General features: G+C 41.4%; 1 protein-coding gene across 2 annotated transcripts in view; it reads right to left on the bottom strand.

The window, feature by feature from the left end:
- Positions 1-402: 402 nt before the first annotated feature.
- GAD2 (glutamate decarboxylase 2) overlaps positions 403-18,110 on the bottom strand; it is a 42,842-nt gene continuing 25,134 nt past the window's right edge. For both annotated transcript variants that reach the window (XM_026065756.1, XM_026065755.1), the window contains exons 6-14: positions 15,273-15,352; positions 13,316-13,370; positions 11,702-11,818; positions 10,508-10,572; positions 6,990-7,068; positions 5,132-5,281; positions 3,210-3,317; positions 1,291-1,380; positions 403-597 (exon numbers count right to left, since the gene is read on the bottom strand). In XM_026065756.1, coding sequence (XP_025921541.1) covers positions 424-597; positions 1,291-1,380; positions 3,210-3,317; positions 5,132-5,281; positions 6,990-7,068; positions 10,508-10,572; positions 11,702-11,818; positions 13,316-13,370; positions 15,273-15,352 — 918 coding nt within the window. In that variant the 3' untranslated portion in view covers positions 403-423. The remainder of the gene's footprint in view (positions 598-1,290; positions 1,381-3,209; positions 3,318-5,131; positions 5,282-6,989; positions 7,069-10,507; positions 10,573-11,701; positions 11,819-13,315; positions 13,371-15,272; positions 15,353-18,110) is intronic.

Here is an 18,110-nt window from a genome sequence, read left to right as displayed (position 1 = left end):
ACTATGAAAAAGGCAAAATACTTTCACTTTTAAGCATACAGCTTGTATACTTGTTTCTCACTATCCTCCTTCCCCCAATTTGATTTTGTCACCATTTCGGGCAAATTTGGCATCATTCAGTCTGACTGTTTTTAATTTAAAATAGTCATTGTGTTAAAATTGGGGAGAAAATTGTACATATCTTCTGCTCTTCCTTGTATGTTTCAACGCAGCTTTTTGAGTAGCTAATTATTACAGAGGTATTCTAAAACTCAGGAAAGGACTTTAAAGGAGCCATGTTTCTTGATTTTAAACTGTACTCTACTCCAACACCACAATAAAGAAATAGATTTACTTTGGAACAAATCACAAATACATTCGCACAGTTTGTGACAACTTAATTGTCTACTTAGAGGTCCAGGAACAGACTTTCACACCCAGTCATTATAAATCTTGTCCCAGACGTTCTATTTCATCAATCAGGAACTCAATGTCTTGATGAGTTGCTGCTGGGTTTGAGATGACCATCCGGAAGAAGTTCACTTTGTCTCCCAGAGGCTGATAGCTCACCATGGTTGTTCCATACTCCATCATCCTGGCTTTTATCATTGGAGCCACCTGTAATGGCACATAACAAAAAGCAGGGGATTATTATTATTTTTATTATTATTATTATTATTATAGCAAAAAGCAGGAGATTATTATTACTGTAACAAAAAGCAGAGCATGTTCTCTTTTTCTATAAAGAGCTACAAGAAGCAGTTAAAACGAAAGTAAGTCCAATATTGACAAAAATGTTAATCTCTGTCAAGGAATAAAAGGCTCGCTGAAAAGATGTTGGGTTTATCCTGTTTCTTTGTGCTGCTCTTAAAATCACTGGGGAATTTTCCCCCCTACTGTCTCAGTATTGCTGACATACAATTGGCACACTGTAACTGCTTTTTTTGTAGCCCTCAAACATATTGTTACAATCATTTTCCATCTTCTTTTCATGTGCCAGAGTGGCATACTATAATCAAGCTATTGTTATGTTTGCTGGGTTTACTGACTGCAGTTTACACGAACTTCAGGAAAAATAGCCAGAGTTCAAGTAAGTGCTCCAGAGAAGAGGCAGACACAGGGAGTACCAAACTGGGAGATCAGAGCAAGGTGATGCCAGACTCACCTTTAGGATAATGACCATGGAGGTGTCATCTGCCAGAATATAGCTAGGTGACCCTCCCCTGTGCCTCCTTGGAGATCATTTCGAGGATTGCCTGCCTGTCAGGATTTCGGTGCTCACCACACAATATCCTGGATAATGTTACTTACCTTCATAAGGCGGCTCATCCTTTCTTCGTTATCTTCCATACTGCGTAAACTGGGAGGTATATACCAGAAGCAGACGTTTGTGTGCTGAGGCTAAACACAGAACAATAGTAGTTCAGACTGTAAGAAATGCTCATAATATCTCAATTGCAATTATGCTCATGCCTTTCCCTTCTCTCATACATCATATTGTGACAGCAATCAATGGTTTTCATTATCGTAGTCCGCTGAGAGTCATCATCATTATTAATGCAGAAAGGATAATTTTAGGCAATTTATTCCCAGGATGTCAGATGCAGAAACACATCACCCAGCTGTGCAAATATATTTATCCCCAATTGAGAAGCATCTAGACTTTGTAGGTAGTGTCCCCTCAAGAGGCTGAAGGGAACGTGTGGCCGAGACAACAGTCTATTAGAGATAATTTAGATGTGAAGACCATGTCAATTACTTTTATTACACGACTGCATAATGTAGAATCTGGTCCTGCAAACAGGACTCACAGATGGCCTAAGCTTTTCTTACACTTGAGAAATTCATTACTTCTCAGTTTGGTGCAGCTAGCTCCCATATTAATTTGGATGTATCTAGCATCTTGGCTGGCTTAACTAACATGGAAACACCAAGTAGAAAGGCACAAAGTAAGACTCCGCAGACACTTTGTGCATTTGTGCAATCTCCCAGCAGTTGTCTGCCTTGCTACACTCCTCTTTGCTGGCTGCTAAATGCCCGCGTTACAGAAACTCTCACTGCTGTCGATTCCTTCACCCATCATTAGATCTGGCAGACCAAATTCAATGATGGTGCGTGAGGGGCGGGAATAAATAACGTAGTGGCATGTGGGTATGAGTCTGGGATCTCTGTCTGAAGAAACGTGGTGACATCTATCCCTGTGCTGCAGAGCACCGAGGCTCATGCCAGGGGGTCAGTTAACTACCAGGGAGCGGCATGCTGGGAGGGAAAACCTTCCTGTGCAAGTATGGAGAGCAGAAACTGCCACAAGTCAGAGGAGAAAAGCCAAAATAAGATGTTTTTTCTCTCTTACAGGCAAACCACCAGTAGCTTTGTGACAGAGGCCGCTGCTGGGCCTGTGCCCAGCCACCTGCGCTCCGTCACAGCCGGGGAATGCTGCGGCCAAGCGCGGGACAGTGCAGYGCAGCCGGGAGGCACCGACACACGGCAGACTGCAGCCTGTCCCCTGCCAGGCGCCGGCTGAGCACCGAGCACAGGGGGGACCATCCCAGCTGGAGCTGCTGGGCCCTCCCTCACTGGAAATAACACACCCTGAGACACCTATACCCTGCGYGGCAGCGTCGCTAGCTGGGGTGCCCGAGCGTGCGGCGTGGCAGCTGGGAGCAGGGCCTGCTCCCGCGCCCACCTGCAAGGCAAACCTGATGCGCCAGCAATGAGCAAGGGGGAGCAGCGCTGGCCCAGAGGGGGGCTGCATGCCGCCGGGCGCAGCGCGGGGCCACGCTAGCCCCTGTCCTGCTGCGCTGCAGCCCCGTCCCCATGGGCTGTGACTGACCACCTGAGGCTGCTGCAACAGTACCGTGCACCACCGTTTTTCAGACTCATGTGGGGCACTGGAGCGCACATTCAGAACAGATCCTGGATCAGGAAAACTGCAGTCTCTTTTGATTACCAGAAAGCTGGTTCTCATTGCGTGTACACTGCTTTAGCCTGAGATGCCAGTGCTGCATTCCCGTGGAGTGAAACTGCAAACTGAAATCCTATGCTCAGCTGCCTCATCTCCCTTGCCCCTGGATCCCATAAAGAAGGGAGCTACTGGCACAACAACAGCTGCCGTTAGAAGGGACACTGCTTTTTGTCACATGCTTTTTGGTTCGACCTGTTAGTAGCATCCCAGTACCTGACTAAGGCAAGYGGTGCTGACAACTGGGACATTAAGTTGCAATACATACCTTTCCATCAAACACCATTTCATACCCTTCTCTGTTCTTTATTTTATTATATAGGTACTCTGCAAGTTCCAAGCACTTATCAATTTGTGCTTCAAATCCTGTGGTTCCCTTTAAAGAGAGAGAAAAAAAATAGAGCTTAAAGTTTTGTGACTATCTGTCCTGTGAACTGACACAGTGACAGGAACATGCAGCACTTGTCAAAGCAGCAGTACAAGTCACTTCACAGGAGTCTCTGTTGGAAGGATTAAGGATCTGGTTCTGTCAGACGAAGGACACTTTCCAATGCAGAGCTCATTCATCTCTAGCTTGTGCCACTGACTCCCCTATGATCACCTCTGCGAAATAAGCACAAGATCCAGCTCAGTGCTGAGCAAAATATTTGCACTGCCTCTGATGAAGGGTGCCCTTGGTGATGGTTTCTGCAGAGAGGCCGAGCACTGGTTTGCACAGCCTGGGCTGGCACAGACGAGGGCCTCTAGAAAAAGGTGTTGAGCTCCGTACATGGGGAGCCTTGTATTTTTTTCAGAAGGGGGGATTTTGATTTTCCAGAGGGGACAATCTGGTACCTTTTCCTAGCATATTTCTTTTCTTCGAATTAAAACACAAAATGGCCAGATGTTTTCAGAGACCAGCTTGAGGCCTGTAACAACCGAGCATTCTGTTCAGTTGCTGCCCCGTCTCCCTAGCATTTGTCTCTCTTCTTTTCTAACTGCTACCGCATAAACTCAGAAGCTGTTTGTAGGAGCTGCAGCCATTCCTGCTCTTTTTCCCCAGCAGAAGTCATAACCCTCTAGCTGTGACAACATCATCAGTCCTGCAGTCACCAGCTGTGATGCCACAAACCAAGGATTGCAGCGTCGGTGGGGGGGGGGGGCAGGGGAACAGACAGCTGGAGTAGACAAACTGCTTGAGCAACGTGCATCCTATTTGGTAACGCAAGTATTACAAGTGGGGTGTGAGCAGAGAAAAAGCAGTACACGGCGTATCAAAAATATGTGCTTTAGAGGAAGAAATGTCTCTGAATAATGGATGTGGRTCCCTGCTAAATCCGGTCTGGCACTGCAGAACTGACTTCTGAGCCCAGGTCATCCCGCCTCTGGAGACAGAGCTTCTGGCATGGGGGAGAGCTAGCGCAGCCCCGGGAGAAAGCCTCGGGGCTGAGGGAAGGCACGCGGCTGAGACTGCCTGCCACTCTAGCGAGCCCAGCTAGTCCAACCGCTATTTCAGCCACAGAAACTTGCCCTCCCACCCCCCTTGCAGACTCCCACACCTCCAGCTATATTTGTTGTCTGTCTCAGAATTGTTTTCGGAGTTTTAATGAGGCACATGAAGCTCTTTAAGGCTTTCTGGAAATGAAAACAGTGATGTCATCTGAACAAACCTGAGGCAACCTGACATAAAAGATTGAACAAATATGTGGAAGAACTTATTTAGCAACATTCTACAAATACAGATGAACTGATGATTATGGCCATCTCATATTCTCAGAGAACATATTTTGATGAGTTTTCCTCTGCTTTACCAAAAGATCATTCCATATTTACTGCATGCAATAGAACTAGGATTCCAGTCTTGGAATTGCCATGTTTAATTTCTGATGTCATTAAAATAAAACATCTTTATGTTTCCAGAAATGTTCTTAACAACATTCTTAAACATATGATTTGTGGTGTTAGACTCCTACAGTTACACAAAGCAAATGCTATGCAAAGGCATGGAGTTCAAGTTTCAGAATCATCTGGGCTGCTTTGAACCTATACTGTTAAAGTTATAAAAAAAAGAGAAAATAATAATGTTCTTTCTTTCATGTTATATATGGGAAATTCAGGTCAGATATTTTCTAAAATGATGATTATAGAAAAGAAACCTGTATCTGCTGTGCATTATTTTAATGCAAACAAACACATTGCAGGTAGTCCTACCTTTGCCCTCCACATCAGCCATAGCTTGAAGACATCAACATGCCGTCCACATTGCAAAGCCTTGTCTCCAGTGTCATAAGACAGGTCGTAGTGCTTGTCTTGTTGAAAGAGGTAGGAAGCATGCATTTGATTGCAACTCTGCATCAACCCCTTAAAGAAAGAGAGACATAAAAAAGTAACGTTGGCACAAATGTGACTACTGTTTTGAGGGTTGCTTTAGGTCTAAACAGCAGAAATTACAAACATGCAAATTCAGTGTCCAACTGAAGTGTCCAATTGCAAGAGAAAGAGCTAAAAAAAAGACAAAATCAGACTTAGTTGCTTAGTGGGCTCAGTCTCTTGTATTCCATCCAGCACCCAGGACACTTTGGTACCTGACCCAGCAATGTGTAGGCCTCTCCGAGAGCCAAAGCATTTTTAAACAACTTTTAGATAGTGCAGTTCTGAGCATCATTACACGTACATTCATTTTTGGATCTGTCTCTTTATTCCTTGTTCTGGTTTCCATTCCTCCTTTCCTTGAAAGGTATTATTCCGGTCGAGTCAGGCCAAGGTAATTTGGTGACTAATCTAAAGAACATCACACCACTTTCCTAACTGCTTTTGTCTCTGCTTTTGTTTTTTTCTTCCTTTGTAGGCACAGTTCTTTTCTAAGGACAGATCCTCTGCAAAGCCCTGTGCTGCGAAGTGGGTGCTAAAGTGGTGCAGAAAGCTTTGCACAGACAAAAGAGCATATGGCCTCTAAACAGCCACCTAGAGCTACTTCTGGGTCAAAAGATACCGTTTTGGGGAGGCAGCTTTGTGGGAGGGCCAACAGCCAGCAAGGTGAGGAAACCTGTCTCATGGAAAGCATGAAGTTTCCTTTTTAGCTTTTAAAGTGAAGTGCAGAGAGTCATGTTCTGGCTCTAGTGAAGTCCTCAGCCAGGTTTAAAATACACCTTAGGGCTGTTGTTTAAAACTGCATTTTCCAGTCCAAGAAGAATCAGAACTTGGCTGTTTATCATCAGATCTAACCTCTATATGTAACTCAAAACTAAGATGGTAAAATGAAGGGGAAAAAATTGGCTTTCTCTTAATCTGAGCCATCTGTTCTCACTAGAGCTCAAGGATGGTACTGACTTCAACCAAGCAGGATTTGTCTCAGGGAACTGACCCAGAGGGCAAATAAAAGCCAGCTTCTCTCCTCCTAAGCACAATCACTTTGTGTACAATCTGTTGTACAGCTGTTAGCAAAACAGCAACCAGCTTTTTGATAGCTGGTCTAATACCTGGTGGTTGTATAGCAGCTGTCCCAGTAACCAATGGTTATATGAAAGTTACAGGCTTGAAGGGTAATTCAAGTCCTGGTACTAAATGAAATGTGTACTTTTTATTCCAAGTGAACTTGTGTTCCCTTTTTATTTCCATGCTCCCCGAAGTGAATATATGGATCAGATCTGGGTTGAAATATCTCTCATAAAAGTCTGGAAAGTGTAATGATGCCTAGATTCTCAACCAAATGTCATATTGCATTTATAGCGTATCATTTTGCCTTCAGTTACAATTTATGCTACATAGAACCTAGTGGGGTTACACAGCTGTGTCCCCACAACTTAATTTAGGACATTTTGAATGCAAAGCTACAAACTCTGTAAAGATATTCCCATTTATTGGATCTATCAAATCAACTAGACAGCCATTTTAATTCCCTTTTGCACTCACAGCCTGAACACATAACTAGAGGTTTATTTCTCAGTTTCTTTTATAATCTTCATCACATTATCAAATATTAGCTATGACACAGTTATGAGGAAACATGCAGGATTTTCAGAAGTAAAATATCAGAAAGAACCAGGGAAACAAGTAGATGGAGACATACCTCTTCTCTTACCAGCAGGGCTGAACACTGCAGCGGGACGCCCATCATCTTGTGTGGGTTCCAGGTCACCGAATTGGCCCTGTGACAGTAAACCACATTCAACTGCAACACTGTACACTGTGGTGAAACCATGGAGACATTTTGTAATAATTAAAATAATAATGGCCATGTAGCAAAGGGCACCTTTTCCTTTTTCTGAGCAAGCAAGGCTGAAAATAATCATGAGTGTTATTAAGAAAGCAATGCCTTCATAAGGGACCTAATTCACTCTAGTTGTTTTCAGATAACAATCCTGGCAATTTACCACAGGATAATTGCTCTCTCCACTAAGCTTAATCAGTATGAAACTTTCTGGAGAGTCATCTATACTTTACAAATACAGGAGAAATTTCTCAAAAACACCCACTTGACTAATGAACCTTCTCAAGGCACATGGCTCCTAAAGATGTAGATAAGAAACTAGCAAATTAGMGGATTCCCTCCCACTGATTCTTGTTTCAGTAAGATTTAAGTAACATAGGCATTTCTGAAAATTCTTTTAAACCCTTCAGGGCACCTCTAAGTCTCTGAGTAAGTTGGAAAATCTGGCCAAAAGTAATTTTTCTCATTGTTCCATTGATGGTAAGCTCTCACACATCTTTTGACTTTAGCTGTGCTATGATAATTCACACAACCAGAGGATTGAGTTCCAAATTACTATAGTAATAAACATAGCACTACACCCCTTCTACATAAGAGTTTGAGCCTGCTGACCTTCAGGACACATTGCCAAACTAGCTGTCAGCCAGATATTGTGCACAAAGAGGGTGCTGGCACAATAAAGACTAGAGAGGAGACTTTGGGACTATGGCAAGTGCTGAATGGAGGATTGTCCAGTTCTTTATTGTTTTAATCTTGTGTTATGCTTGACTGGTTATTTGTAAATTACTATTATTACATATGATGATTAGTTGATGGATGTATACATTAGCGTCCCATTTGGCAGGCTGTCAAGGATGCATAGTGCACATGATTTCATTTAGTTCAGTGATTTGAGTTTTGATAGCATATATTGGTATAAACCAGTCGACTGGGGCATGTAACTACTTAAAGGACCCAGGATACACCTGCAGGTAGCACGTCTGTGAACAGAAGTGAGCATGTTCGAATCTGGCAATATTTGCCTTCATAGGATTTGGAGGCAATGCTATGGGTGTATGTATGTCCTTATTGTTTCCTACAAGATTGCTTTTCACTCCTTCAAAGCAAGCAACTCCAAAATGCTCATGGACACAGTGCAGCACTTTTGTGCTTTCTTCTTTGCTATTTAAAGGCAACTGTGCAAGGGCCTGATGAAAAATCTGTAGGGAACAGTCTTTCACAGGCAACATCTGGCCACTTGGCTTGGCTTTTCGAGTATTTGGCAGCTTTTAATCAGCTCAGAGTCAGTCATCTGATTACAGTGCCAGAGCTAATAATTCTGAACATGTATTGAGGTCTATGGATTCCCTTCGATATGATACTTTTTCATTTTTATCTGTGCCTACACAGAATCAAGCAGAAATTCTTTAAGATCCTTCTACGTAACAGTAGTGGTATGGATTTTCTCAAGCAAAAGGATTATTTACTGACAACACCCAGATGTTAATTATCTGCCTAAAAAATTTAATTTACCCTAAGGTCATCTATTTCCCCATATTCATCCCAATTGCACACACAACAAAATTACTTACATAAAATAAAAATCCACCATTTTTCATTTGTTATCAGTTATTCTGGGCTTCAGCCATCAGTATGCGCTTAAATAAAAAGCTGACTGAAAGTAACAGTGAGGGAAAAAAGCTACATGGACCCACAAGATGTTTTTTATCTCACATTTGTCTAAATAACTGAAACCAAGCACCTATGTGATTTTGTGACTGTGGATCCTAGACRAAAAAAGAAAGAGGAAAAGCTTTTCTTTAGAGATTCCTAATGGATAACTGGAAAGTATTAAGTCTGGCAGAATTTGACCCTCAGCCATTATAAAAGCAGACTGAGGTCCAGTAAATCTCCTCTAAAGGTGCCCACATTTGATATCTGGACAAACTGAAGTGAGCTGCTGCGTCCATCAAGCAGGGGAACAGGACTGGAAATGACAAATTCCATTAATTCATTGCCTACCATACGGAGATGGCACTTATCAAAAAACTGGAGGAACTGCAGTGGAGTTGTGAATCTAAAGTGTATTATTTGGAAATAACTTTAATATAGATTCAACCTGAACGACTCATTCTAGCAGAATTTGGACAATCTGGGAGGCAAACTCTGTTTTTGTACTCTGTCCTCATAGGCTGCTGGGTAGATTTTTCTAACATGTTGGATATTTGGATATACATCCTTTTTAAACACAATATGTAAGTTTGCAGTGCTCAAGGCAGTCTTAGCTAAAATATATCAAAATTATAGAACCGCTGGCTGCTCTCCAAGTTCTGCATGTGAGATGTATGAGAAAGGAATGGAAAGATCAAGGTATCTTTCTAATCCTTAGGAACAGGATCAGGAAGTTGTTTGTAATTTTAACTGGCAAGGAGCAGCGATTCTGTTAGGAGATAAAAAGGCAGGGGAGAGTAATAGTTTAATCTTAAACAGCATGAGCTTCAGAAAATATACACATGTAACTGGCTAAATCTAGCCCAGCATGCTGTTTCCAGCAAGGGGCCTAAATAGCTGCCTGGGAATAACACAAAGCAAGACAAGCACCCCGAAGTACTTCCCCCATGTACTCTCAGAGGCTTCAGTCATTTGTGGCTCACAGACTTCCTGAATGGTTTTTGTCTGTCTGGTCTACGTACTTATCTAGTGTCCCCCTAAACGCACGTAAATCTTAACATCCTTTGGCAAGGAGTTCCACAGCTTAGCTACACGTTTCTGAATAAACAGCTGTTTATAATTTTAAGCTCAGTCTTTCCAGTCACCAAACTAGGTTGCTATCATTTATGTTCATCTGTGTGTATTTGTAATGTTCATGAGCTCATGACTAAGACCGTGTACACCCAGGTGCAGATTTACTGAGAAGACCTCACTAGCATGGCTTGGAGGAGTGCATCCTTTCCACGAGTGACAGAGCAGTGGTCAGTGACTGCCGAAACACCTGGCCAAATGGCAGCTGCAGCCACCTTCTATATTTAGACTTCAGCATGCAAGATCTCCAAGATTCATTTCTTAAAGAAATGCAATTGCTAATTCATTGCAGACAGTGAATCAGAGGATGACACAGAAACCATGCTGGATCTGAGAATGCATGTTGCAAGAAATAAAAACACAAATATGAAATGTCCACTGTTCTACCAAAAAAAAAAAAAAAGAAGAAGCGCTACCACAATGACCATTGAACAAAGGCACTTAGCATTGTTAATTCAACCAGAAGGACAGTTTACATGATTTCTTCATATTTTATTTTGGACCTAATATTGACTGATTTTTATTTTTATTTATAGGCATTGCTATGGTAATCAAAAACGTGTTAAAACACCTAATAACTTGTTAATAAGTCATACCTTTCAACTCCATTTAACTTCCATTTGTGTTTTCTTGACATCAGCAGCCCGCCACCCCATGCTCCCTAAAAAGCAAGATACATTATCTTAATGAGGAGAGATCTCTGCATTTCTCTATGATGACATCTGTGAGTTCACATTAGTTTGGCATCCTTTCTTTTCCTTGCTGATGTGGTGTCTTCCAAAATGACCAGGCAGATGGGGCCTGAGGCATTAGCTAAACTAACGATTTCTTTCCAGTAGCTTGGAAGCAGTGTTTTATAAACCATGATCTGTGTGCCAAGGCCTATCGCCATTAACTCCTCCCTCACCACCTCATCTGACAGTGACACTTTGGGCGGCCTCAGACTGTAATTAATATCTCCTAGAGCTGCTCATGGGTAAACTGGCTTTTCTCATTTAGTGACTAAGTGATGATAACAAAATGGACCAGGATCTCAGTTGCTGTGGTGGGTTTTCAGTATATTTTTGACCAGTAATGCTTCCTCCCTACCCCTTTGCTTTTGCTTACAGAGATCAGGGACGTGCAGATACTTCATGTGACTGAGAAGAAGTCTGAGGTAAATATGAATTCTTCCTTTAAATTGGAATGATCTTGGCTAATACAGTAATCCAAAAGCAAGATTTCCAGCCCTATGGAAATTCGATTGCTAAGCCTTTTTGGAGAAAGGATTTACAAAAATTCACAAACCCCATTCTAGAGCTGAAAGATGAGCCTCCAGAAAGATTTACTGGCGAGAATCCAGATATAGCTAAGTAGCCAGTCTGATAAATTCCTATGGCATTTGCATTAATCTGTTCAGCAATCTGGGGTACTTAACTCCAGACAAATGTAGCCTTCTCCTTATGCATTTACTTTGCAGCTGTTGCAGAAGCTGAGTCTGTGCTGGGTATGGTTTTTATATATTTTCTGTATTAACAATATTTAGAGAAGAAGCTGAAGGCAAAAGGCACTCAAACTAGGTGATCTGAAGTTCTAAGTTGCTAAAAGCACTACACAGTTACAGCTCCTCTGATGTCTCCCTGACCTACTGGTACCTGACCCTTTCAGAGGAGAGGAAATCAGCCCGTAGACTTTAGAGTTAATTACAGAACCAAGTACAATATTATCTGTACAAGATGACACTGTCCAAGATGAATAAATTCATGCTGACATGCCTTTTAATCAAGCCCCACACATGAGATGGTACTTACATCCACATGCATCCAGATTTTGTATTTCTTGCAGATGTCTGCAATAGCTATGAGTGGATCAAACGCCCCATACACTGTCGTTCCGGCTGTAGCACTCACCAGGAAAGGGACAAACCCCTGCAAGAGAGCACAGAGGCGTTCGGCCCTCAGCCTGCGGCGCCCAGCCCCAGCTGCCGCTTGCCACCGCCTCCTGCCTCTCGGGCAGCTGAAACCTCAACTGTGGCAATTGCTCTCTGCACAAGGGACCCACAAGTGTCTCCTACATTACACTGTTTTTTCCCAGTTTAGAGCTAGCAATATTACAGTTTCTGCCTTAAGGTGGCAGCAAACTTCCAAACCAGTATCCTCCATTTATTGCAGTAAAGATTGATGAGACAGGTAAGCTCTCAGGAGAACAATTCCTCCCCATACCACCTGCCTGAGAAAAAAAGGTCTGCTCTATATGATGCCGAGTAAAACAAACCTTATCCATACGGCAGCGTGGTGCATGAAACCTCTCTGGCAGTTGGTGCCCTGGGCTGCATTATAATTACGCCAGCGGACCACGTGAAGGTGCAGGAGCATGAGGTGCTGGGGCCCATCAGTGGGAGCGTCATCTCCTGTGGGCGCTGCTGAGATGGCAGCAGCTCCCATCCCCCCTCACCTCCACCCCATCCCATTCCTCCCAGAGCCCCGGGGCCATCTCGTGGACTCCCTCTGCTAAATGGTGACCAGCACAGAGGAGGACACACTGTCTCTCGCACAGCTTTTGCACTATAAGCACTTGAGTCTGCAGTAATTTATACCAGTATTTCATCTTAAATTCATCTGTAATCTGTTGCTTTCATAAACAGTACTCGGAGCAATGAGGTAAAGAGGGTGTACATTTCTTGAAGGACTGGGGCTTAAACTACAAAAAGAAACTTCCTTCTGCTAAATGAAATATATGGTCAGTAGGTTTGGGTGGAACTTTTATTTTCATTTTATCTTACTTTTTCTACCATATGGCTTTTCTTGGACAAAGTGAACTCTTAACGAAGATTGGTGTTACAACGGAATTGGTGAGCTTTGAACTCTGTGTTTCTAAAGATTATTTGCACAAATGTTGCCATAGGTAGGCATGGGGCTAAATCCACTGCATACTTTAATCTGATGTTTTAATTCTGGTTTCTATTATCAAATATGCTAAATTCTATCTTCTATTAATGGATGTATATATTAATGGCTATTCTATATAAAAATTGTGTATTTCAGAGAATATGCAGATTTCAGTTTGCCTTCCATTGCTTTGGTGACTCTATGAGGAATATTTTCAATGCATGAAAATACATATGGAYTCCCCAAATGATTACTCAGCTTTTGCCAATATTCAGCTGAGGAATTGCATCACAGGCTGATGATATAAAAAAAGAGGAGGTTATGCAGAACAACATATAAAAAGACCCAAACAGCTTATAAAGATTATCTTTAAACATATTTTTTCAGCAACTCTTGCCTTACTAATTACTGGCCTGAGAAATAAATCAAAAGTTAATGGGAAAGCCTATGTTGTTCTACCAAAGAAAGTAAACAAACTAGCTGTATTGTTCGTGTTTGCTTTTTGTTTTTTGGAAGCAGAAATGCTAGTACACTTACTTTTTGTTTGGCTTCAAGAATTCTTCTTTCAAGGTCCGATGGGATCATCTTCCCTCTGGAGCAAAAGAAAGTTGTATTAGAAGTCTAATCTTGAAACCAGCTCTTGCTGTTAGTTCTTCACTTAATAGAAAATAGATGTGTTACGGAGCACCATAGGCAGGAGGGTTATGGGGGAGCAGGAAGAGGCTGAAGAGACAGCAGCAGAGGAGCGCTGAGGACAGAGGGAGCGCTGGGGTCAAAGTCTTCTCGTATAACCCACATCCATCTACAGCCCCCAGTGCTGCCAAATAAGGGTGAAGTGTCTTGACCCCAAACCTGCAGGAGATGCTCTATTGCTATTAATATAACTGTGTGGTAGTGGAACAGGTAACCAAAATGCATGGTCATCCAATCCTGGGCATGAGCAAGAAGGTGTGATTTTCTTCACGTTTTCCTGGCTGAAATGCACCATACATTTACATTGTCCCAAGATCCAGCAACAAAACTTGGTGAACTGTGGGTCAGAATGGGGAGGAGAGGAGACACACAGAAGCACGCTTGCTCATGCTGGACATGTCAAAAAGCTCTTGTGGCCCATCTTCACTCTCTCATGGGCCAACAGAAGGTCCTCCTTCACCACATCTGCCCAGCACCCCCCACCAGGGACATGTGCTGAGCAAACAGCCTGCTCTGTCCCGCTGACCTCGTCTGGGATTTGGCAAGACATGCAGTAATCCTACTGTTTACTTCAGGACGGACAGGCTAAGCATTGTGGTCTTTGCAGAAAAACATTACACTGAGTTTGCACAAGAAGAAAAAGAAGACATGACTTCATTGATCTGTGTCTGTCCTTAGTGAACAGAAACAATCAAAGGTTTATTTTGATTTGTGTTGGTTGTGTTGATGTTGTCATTAATTCCTTTTCAAGGTGTGCTCAGTCTTTTGTTAATAAAGAGATAATAAGTCTATAAGTCAATATGCAGATGCTGTGATTAGTACTGTAAATTGCTTAGCTGGTGCTCTTCTTTTATCTTAAGAGCAGAATATTTTGATTGCAGTTAAACCTTCCATTTAAGCTAGAGCCATAAATAATTTAATACCTTATAACAATGATATTTGGGACTCATAATAAGAGCATACTTTATTGAAAAGATTCTCAGTAGAATTGATAAGAATGTTTCTATCATTTTTTTCCATAGAAAACGTGTTTTCCATCAAATTGAAAATCTTCATCAAAACACGTTGATTCTGTTAATATTTCTCTGCTTTCTCAAAATGGTTTCTCTAGCAGTTCGGTGAATTAAACAATTAAACAACAATCTACCACCAATTTGTAGTAYCTATTGGGAACAGGAGTCTAAGTGCCTTATGTGCTTCTCCTTTTGATGGGTCATCTCCCTTATTGGCCTACATTGCCCACAACGCTGTGAAGCCCCTTTCCTGAACGTACTGTATTCCACATTGCAAGGGTGTCATGATTGAGTGTACTGGGGAAAATGTGGTCCAGCCAGGGAGTCAGCTGCTGAGAAGGAATGAGGCGGCAGGATGTAACAAAATTACATTAGCAAATGCTCCTCAATATTTTAAGCAGTTTAAAAGGCCCATTTCAGCTCATTTTAATAGGTCAAAATGTGAGACTGTTTAAATGTTTCATTTTGACCAAAACAAGCTTCTTCATAGTTTCTTAACTGAATGTATAAAGAATAATCACTAGTTCGACTTTTTGTTTCACTTCAGGATCCTTCAGGAAGGGAACTTCAAGATTTTTGATCAGCTCCAATAACTGACTTACAAAGAAGCTACTGAGAGAGTCAGTTCCTCAAATGGGATACATAAGTGTAAGGCTGCTGAAGTTGACAGCACTACGGCGAGTTACACCAGCTATTGATTACATCCTATATACTTTCTCTGACTTGAGCGTCTGACTATCCTCTTCTTTGTACAATTAAAAGGAGAAGTGTTTGGCATCTTTACTTACCTTTCATCACATCTAATCAGAATCACGCTATCTGTACCAATACCCAAGGCTGCAGCTCCTTTCTTCACAGAAAAGTGACTCTGAAAAAGTACATTTATTATTTTGTATTATTTTTACTATTATTTCTTAAACAATTTAAAGTACTACACTCTTGCAAGTCCTTCAGCAAGCAGTCCCACATAGGCAATAATTCTATTCATACACTTTTTCAGAAACTCATCACTGTAATTTGAGGCTTCATATCAGGACACTGCAGTCAATTAAAGCAACAGTAATCATTCTAATCTGGATTTATTCCCGGAATATTAAATATGCAATTGTAGTTGGTGATGTACCCAAATTCTGTCCTTGATGCATGCTTACAGCTTCTATTGCTTGTATGCATTCATCAATGAGCTTGATTCACTGGAACTTCTCCCTTAGCCAATTCATTTTGTTCATGGCATCTGGAGATGTGCTTTTGCTATATAACTTCTGGCCAAATAATATACTGAGAATAAATACAGACAGAAGGCTTAATTCTGATTTCAAGTCAATGAAAGCTAGTAATAACCCCCATTAATAAATAGAGTTACTTCAATTTAAAATCAAAATCAGACTATTAGTAAGACTATTAGTTAATCTGTACATATAGGATAAAAGTGGAAGTTACATACTGTAGTGCAAGTCAGTTTAATTTTCTCTAACTCATAGGATTTAACTCCTGAATTAGCACTGGACTGTAATTCTAACTTAATTCATAGTGATTATGATAATGAAATTGTTTTATATCAATTTATACCACCAAGAATCAGATTTTTTATTAAGTCAAACCCAAGTGTAACAAATCTGTCTGAAGTAATTTTAATTACAGATTATTAAACTTAAAAAAAAAGAACTTCTTTGTGTATACTACAGTAACATTAGCTCAGGATGTAACACTGTAAAGGAGATAAAAATCTAATATGGCTTTTTAGGTGTCAGAGATGTTACGGAAAAAAAAAAAAGACACTAAGATATATAGTTTATCCTCCTACCAGTGCAGGAGTAGAGAAGCAGACTCCAAAGCAAAGTATTAATCACTACTGCTTTATCAAGTGAGCATATGGCTTCAACCATAGTGCAAACAGTAGAGTGCTGAATGGAAAGGGCTGGACACCACGGTTACACATCAGCTTCACTTCAGTGGGACTTTACTGCATATGCCTTCAGTTTAGTAAGTAAAAACGCATGCTTTCAGCTTAGTAAGTAAAAAACCCCCTGTATTTTACAAAACAGAGGTAACTCCTGTGGATGGCCTGGACTGCTGTGCTTGAGGTTGTGTAAGAGTTTCTATTCTGAACTCCTTTTTTCATATACTCATATCTCATCATTTTGGCTGAAATGCTTCAAGTTTTCATGCTGTCCAAACACTTTCTCAAAAGAGTTTGAATAAAAAAGTCATCAGACATTTTGAAGAACTTCAGATTTCTACTGAGCCATGATTCACTAACAATACATGGACAACGTGAAAATACTTCTCCAGGAAACTGATATTTTCATATGCACTGATTTTTTAATGCAATGGGTTGCTATAGCTTTTCCCTATGGGATATGGCTGCAATATACCAACAGCATGTATCGAGCAGCTGTTAATGACATTGTCTAAATCAACAATGATTTACTAATCATCATCAATAGGAAAGTTTCATCTAAGGCCCAAATCGACATTTAAGGCCCTAATACAGCAACCCACCCTAGCCCTTGAGCTAGGCATGTTCTAAAACATGCCTGTGAGACTGACTTCAGCTTAAGTTGATGATTAAATGAAACGTATACCCATGCGCTTCCATGAACCGCAAGGGATTTATATACCTGTGCTTAAGTGTTGTGCTGTATTTGACCGGATTCATTGCAGCTAGTGTAGCCATGCCTAAAGCCATCACCTAGGGTCCCCTCCAGTCAGTGGGGGAGGCGCGTCTGGAGAGCGATCCACCCTGTACAAGGGTTGCTGGYTCCCGTCTGGAGTGGAGGCCTGACTTTTAGCTGACTGAAGTCAGGCGAGGAGATTTCCACCCCCTACTTAAGGACTAAACCCCACCGTATCTGACATTTGGGCGTATAGCACCTGGCAAAGATGCTTAGCCTCTTCTACGAGCAGGGCACTAGAGCTCTACAAATTGGCAAATGTTTGATTTTGACACACTGTTACTGTCTAGCCTATTAAAACCACAGGTTAGTGATATGCTGAGATTAGAAATGCAGTTTTCCCTTCTGTTTATCTAGTTGCGGATCAAAAAGTGCTAGGAAGTATTTATACATTGATCATCACAGGTCTGCTCAGCATCATGCTGACATGTTCATAGCATGTTCTTTACTACATGAAGCCAAGTTTTTGCATAAACACGTTTCAATGAGCTTCATCAGTTTCACTAAACAGGGACTTCTTTTCCCAAGTACTGTAGACTAAGACTTGGACTGTGACCAATTCACAAACCTCTATACGTGGAAGATACAGAAGTCTCTTCCCAGGCCCTGGCAGCTCTACCAGAGCCACACAATGCAGAAATGCAACTTCATGAGAACAGACTATGAGGAGGCTGCTAGCACCAAGAGACTTGTAATAAATTCCCAAGTTCAGGAAGATATCTTTGATCTTTGCAAAAATTGAAACAGAATTAGATAGTGTCACCATAATGACAGTTCATTACCATGCTTTGTGAAGCTAGAATTGAATTTATATACTTTAACAAAAAAAAACCCATTCTTTATGCTTGTATTACACAAATTCTTGGGTACATGCCGAGTAGTGTAATATATAAATACAGGTAGAGAGCAGGAGTGAGGAGTTATAGTTAGATGTATTTCATTGGGTTTCAA

The sequence above is a fragment of the Apteryx rowi genome, unplaced genomic scaffold (genome assembly GCF_003343035.1).
Source record: "Apteryx rowi isolate R43461 unplaced genomic scaffold, aptRow1 scaffold_231, whole genome shotgun sequence".
In the NCBI taxonomy this organism is placed as follows: Eukaryota; Metazoa; Chordata; class Aves; order Apterygiformes; family Apterygidae; genus Apteryx; species Apteryx rowi.
Note: the sequence above shows the minus strand (reverse complement) of the source record. Positions and strands in the feature narration are given on the sequence as shown.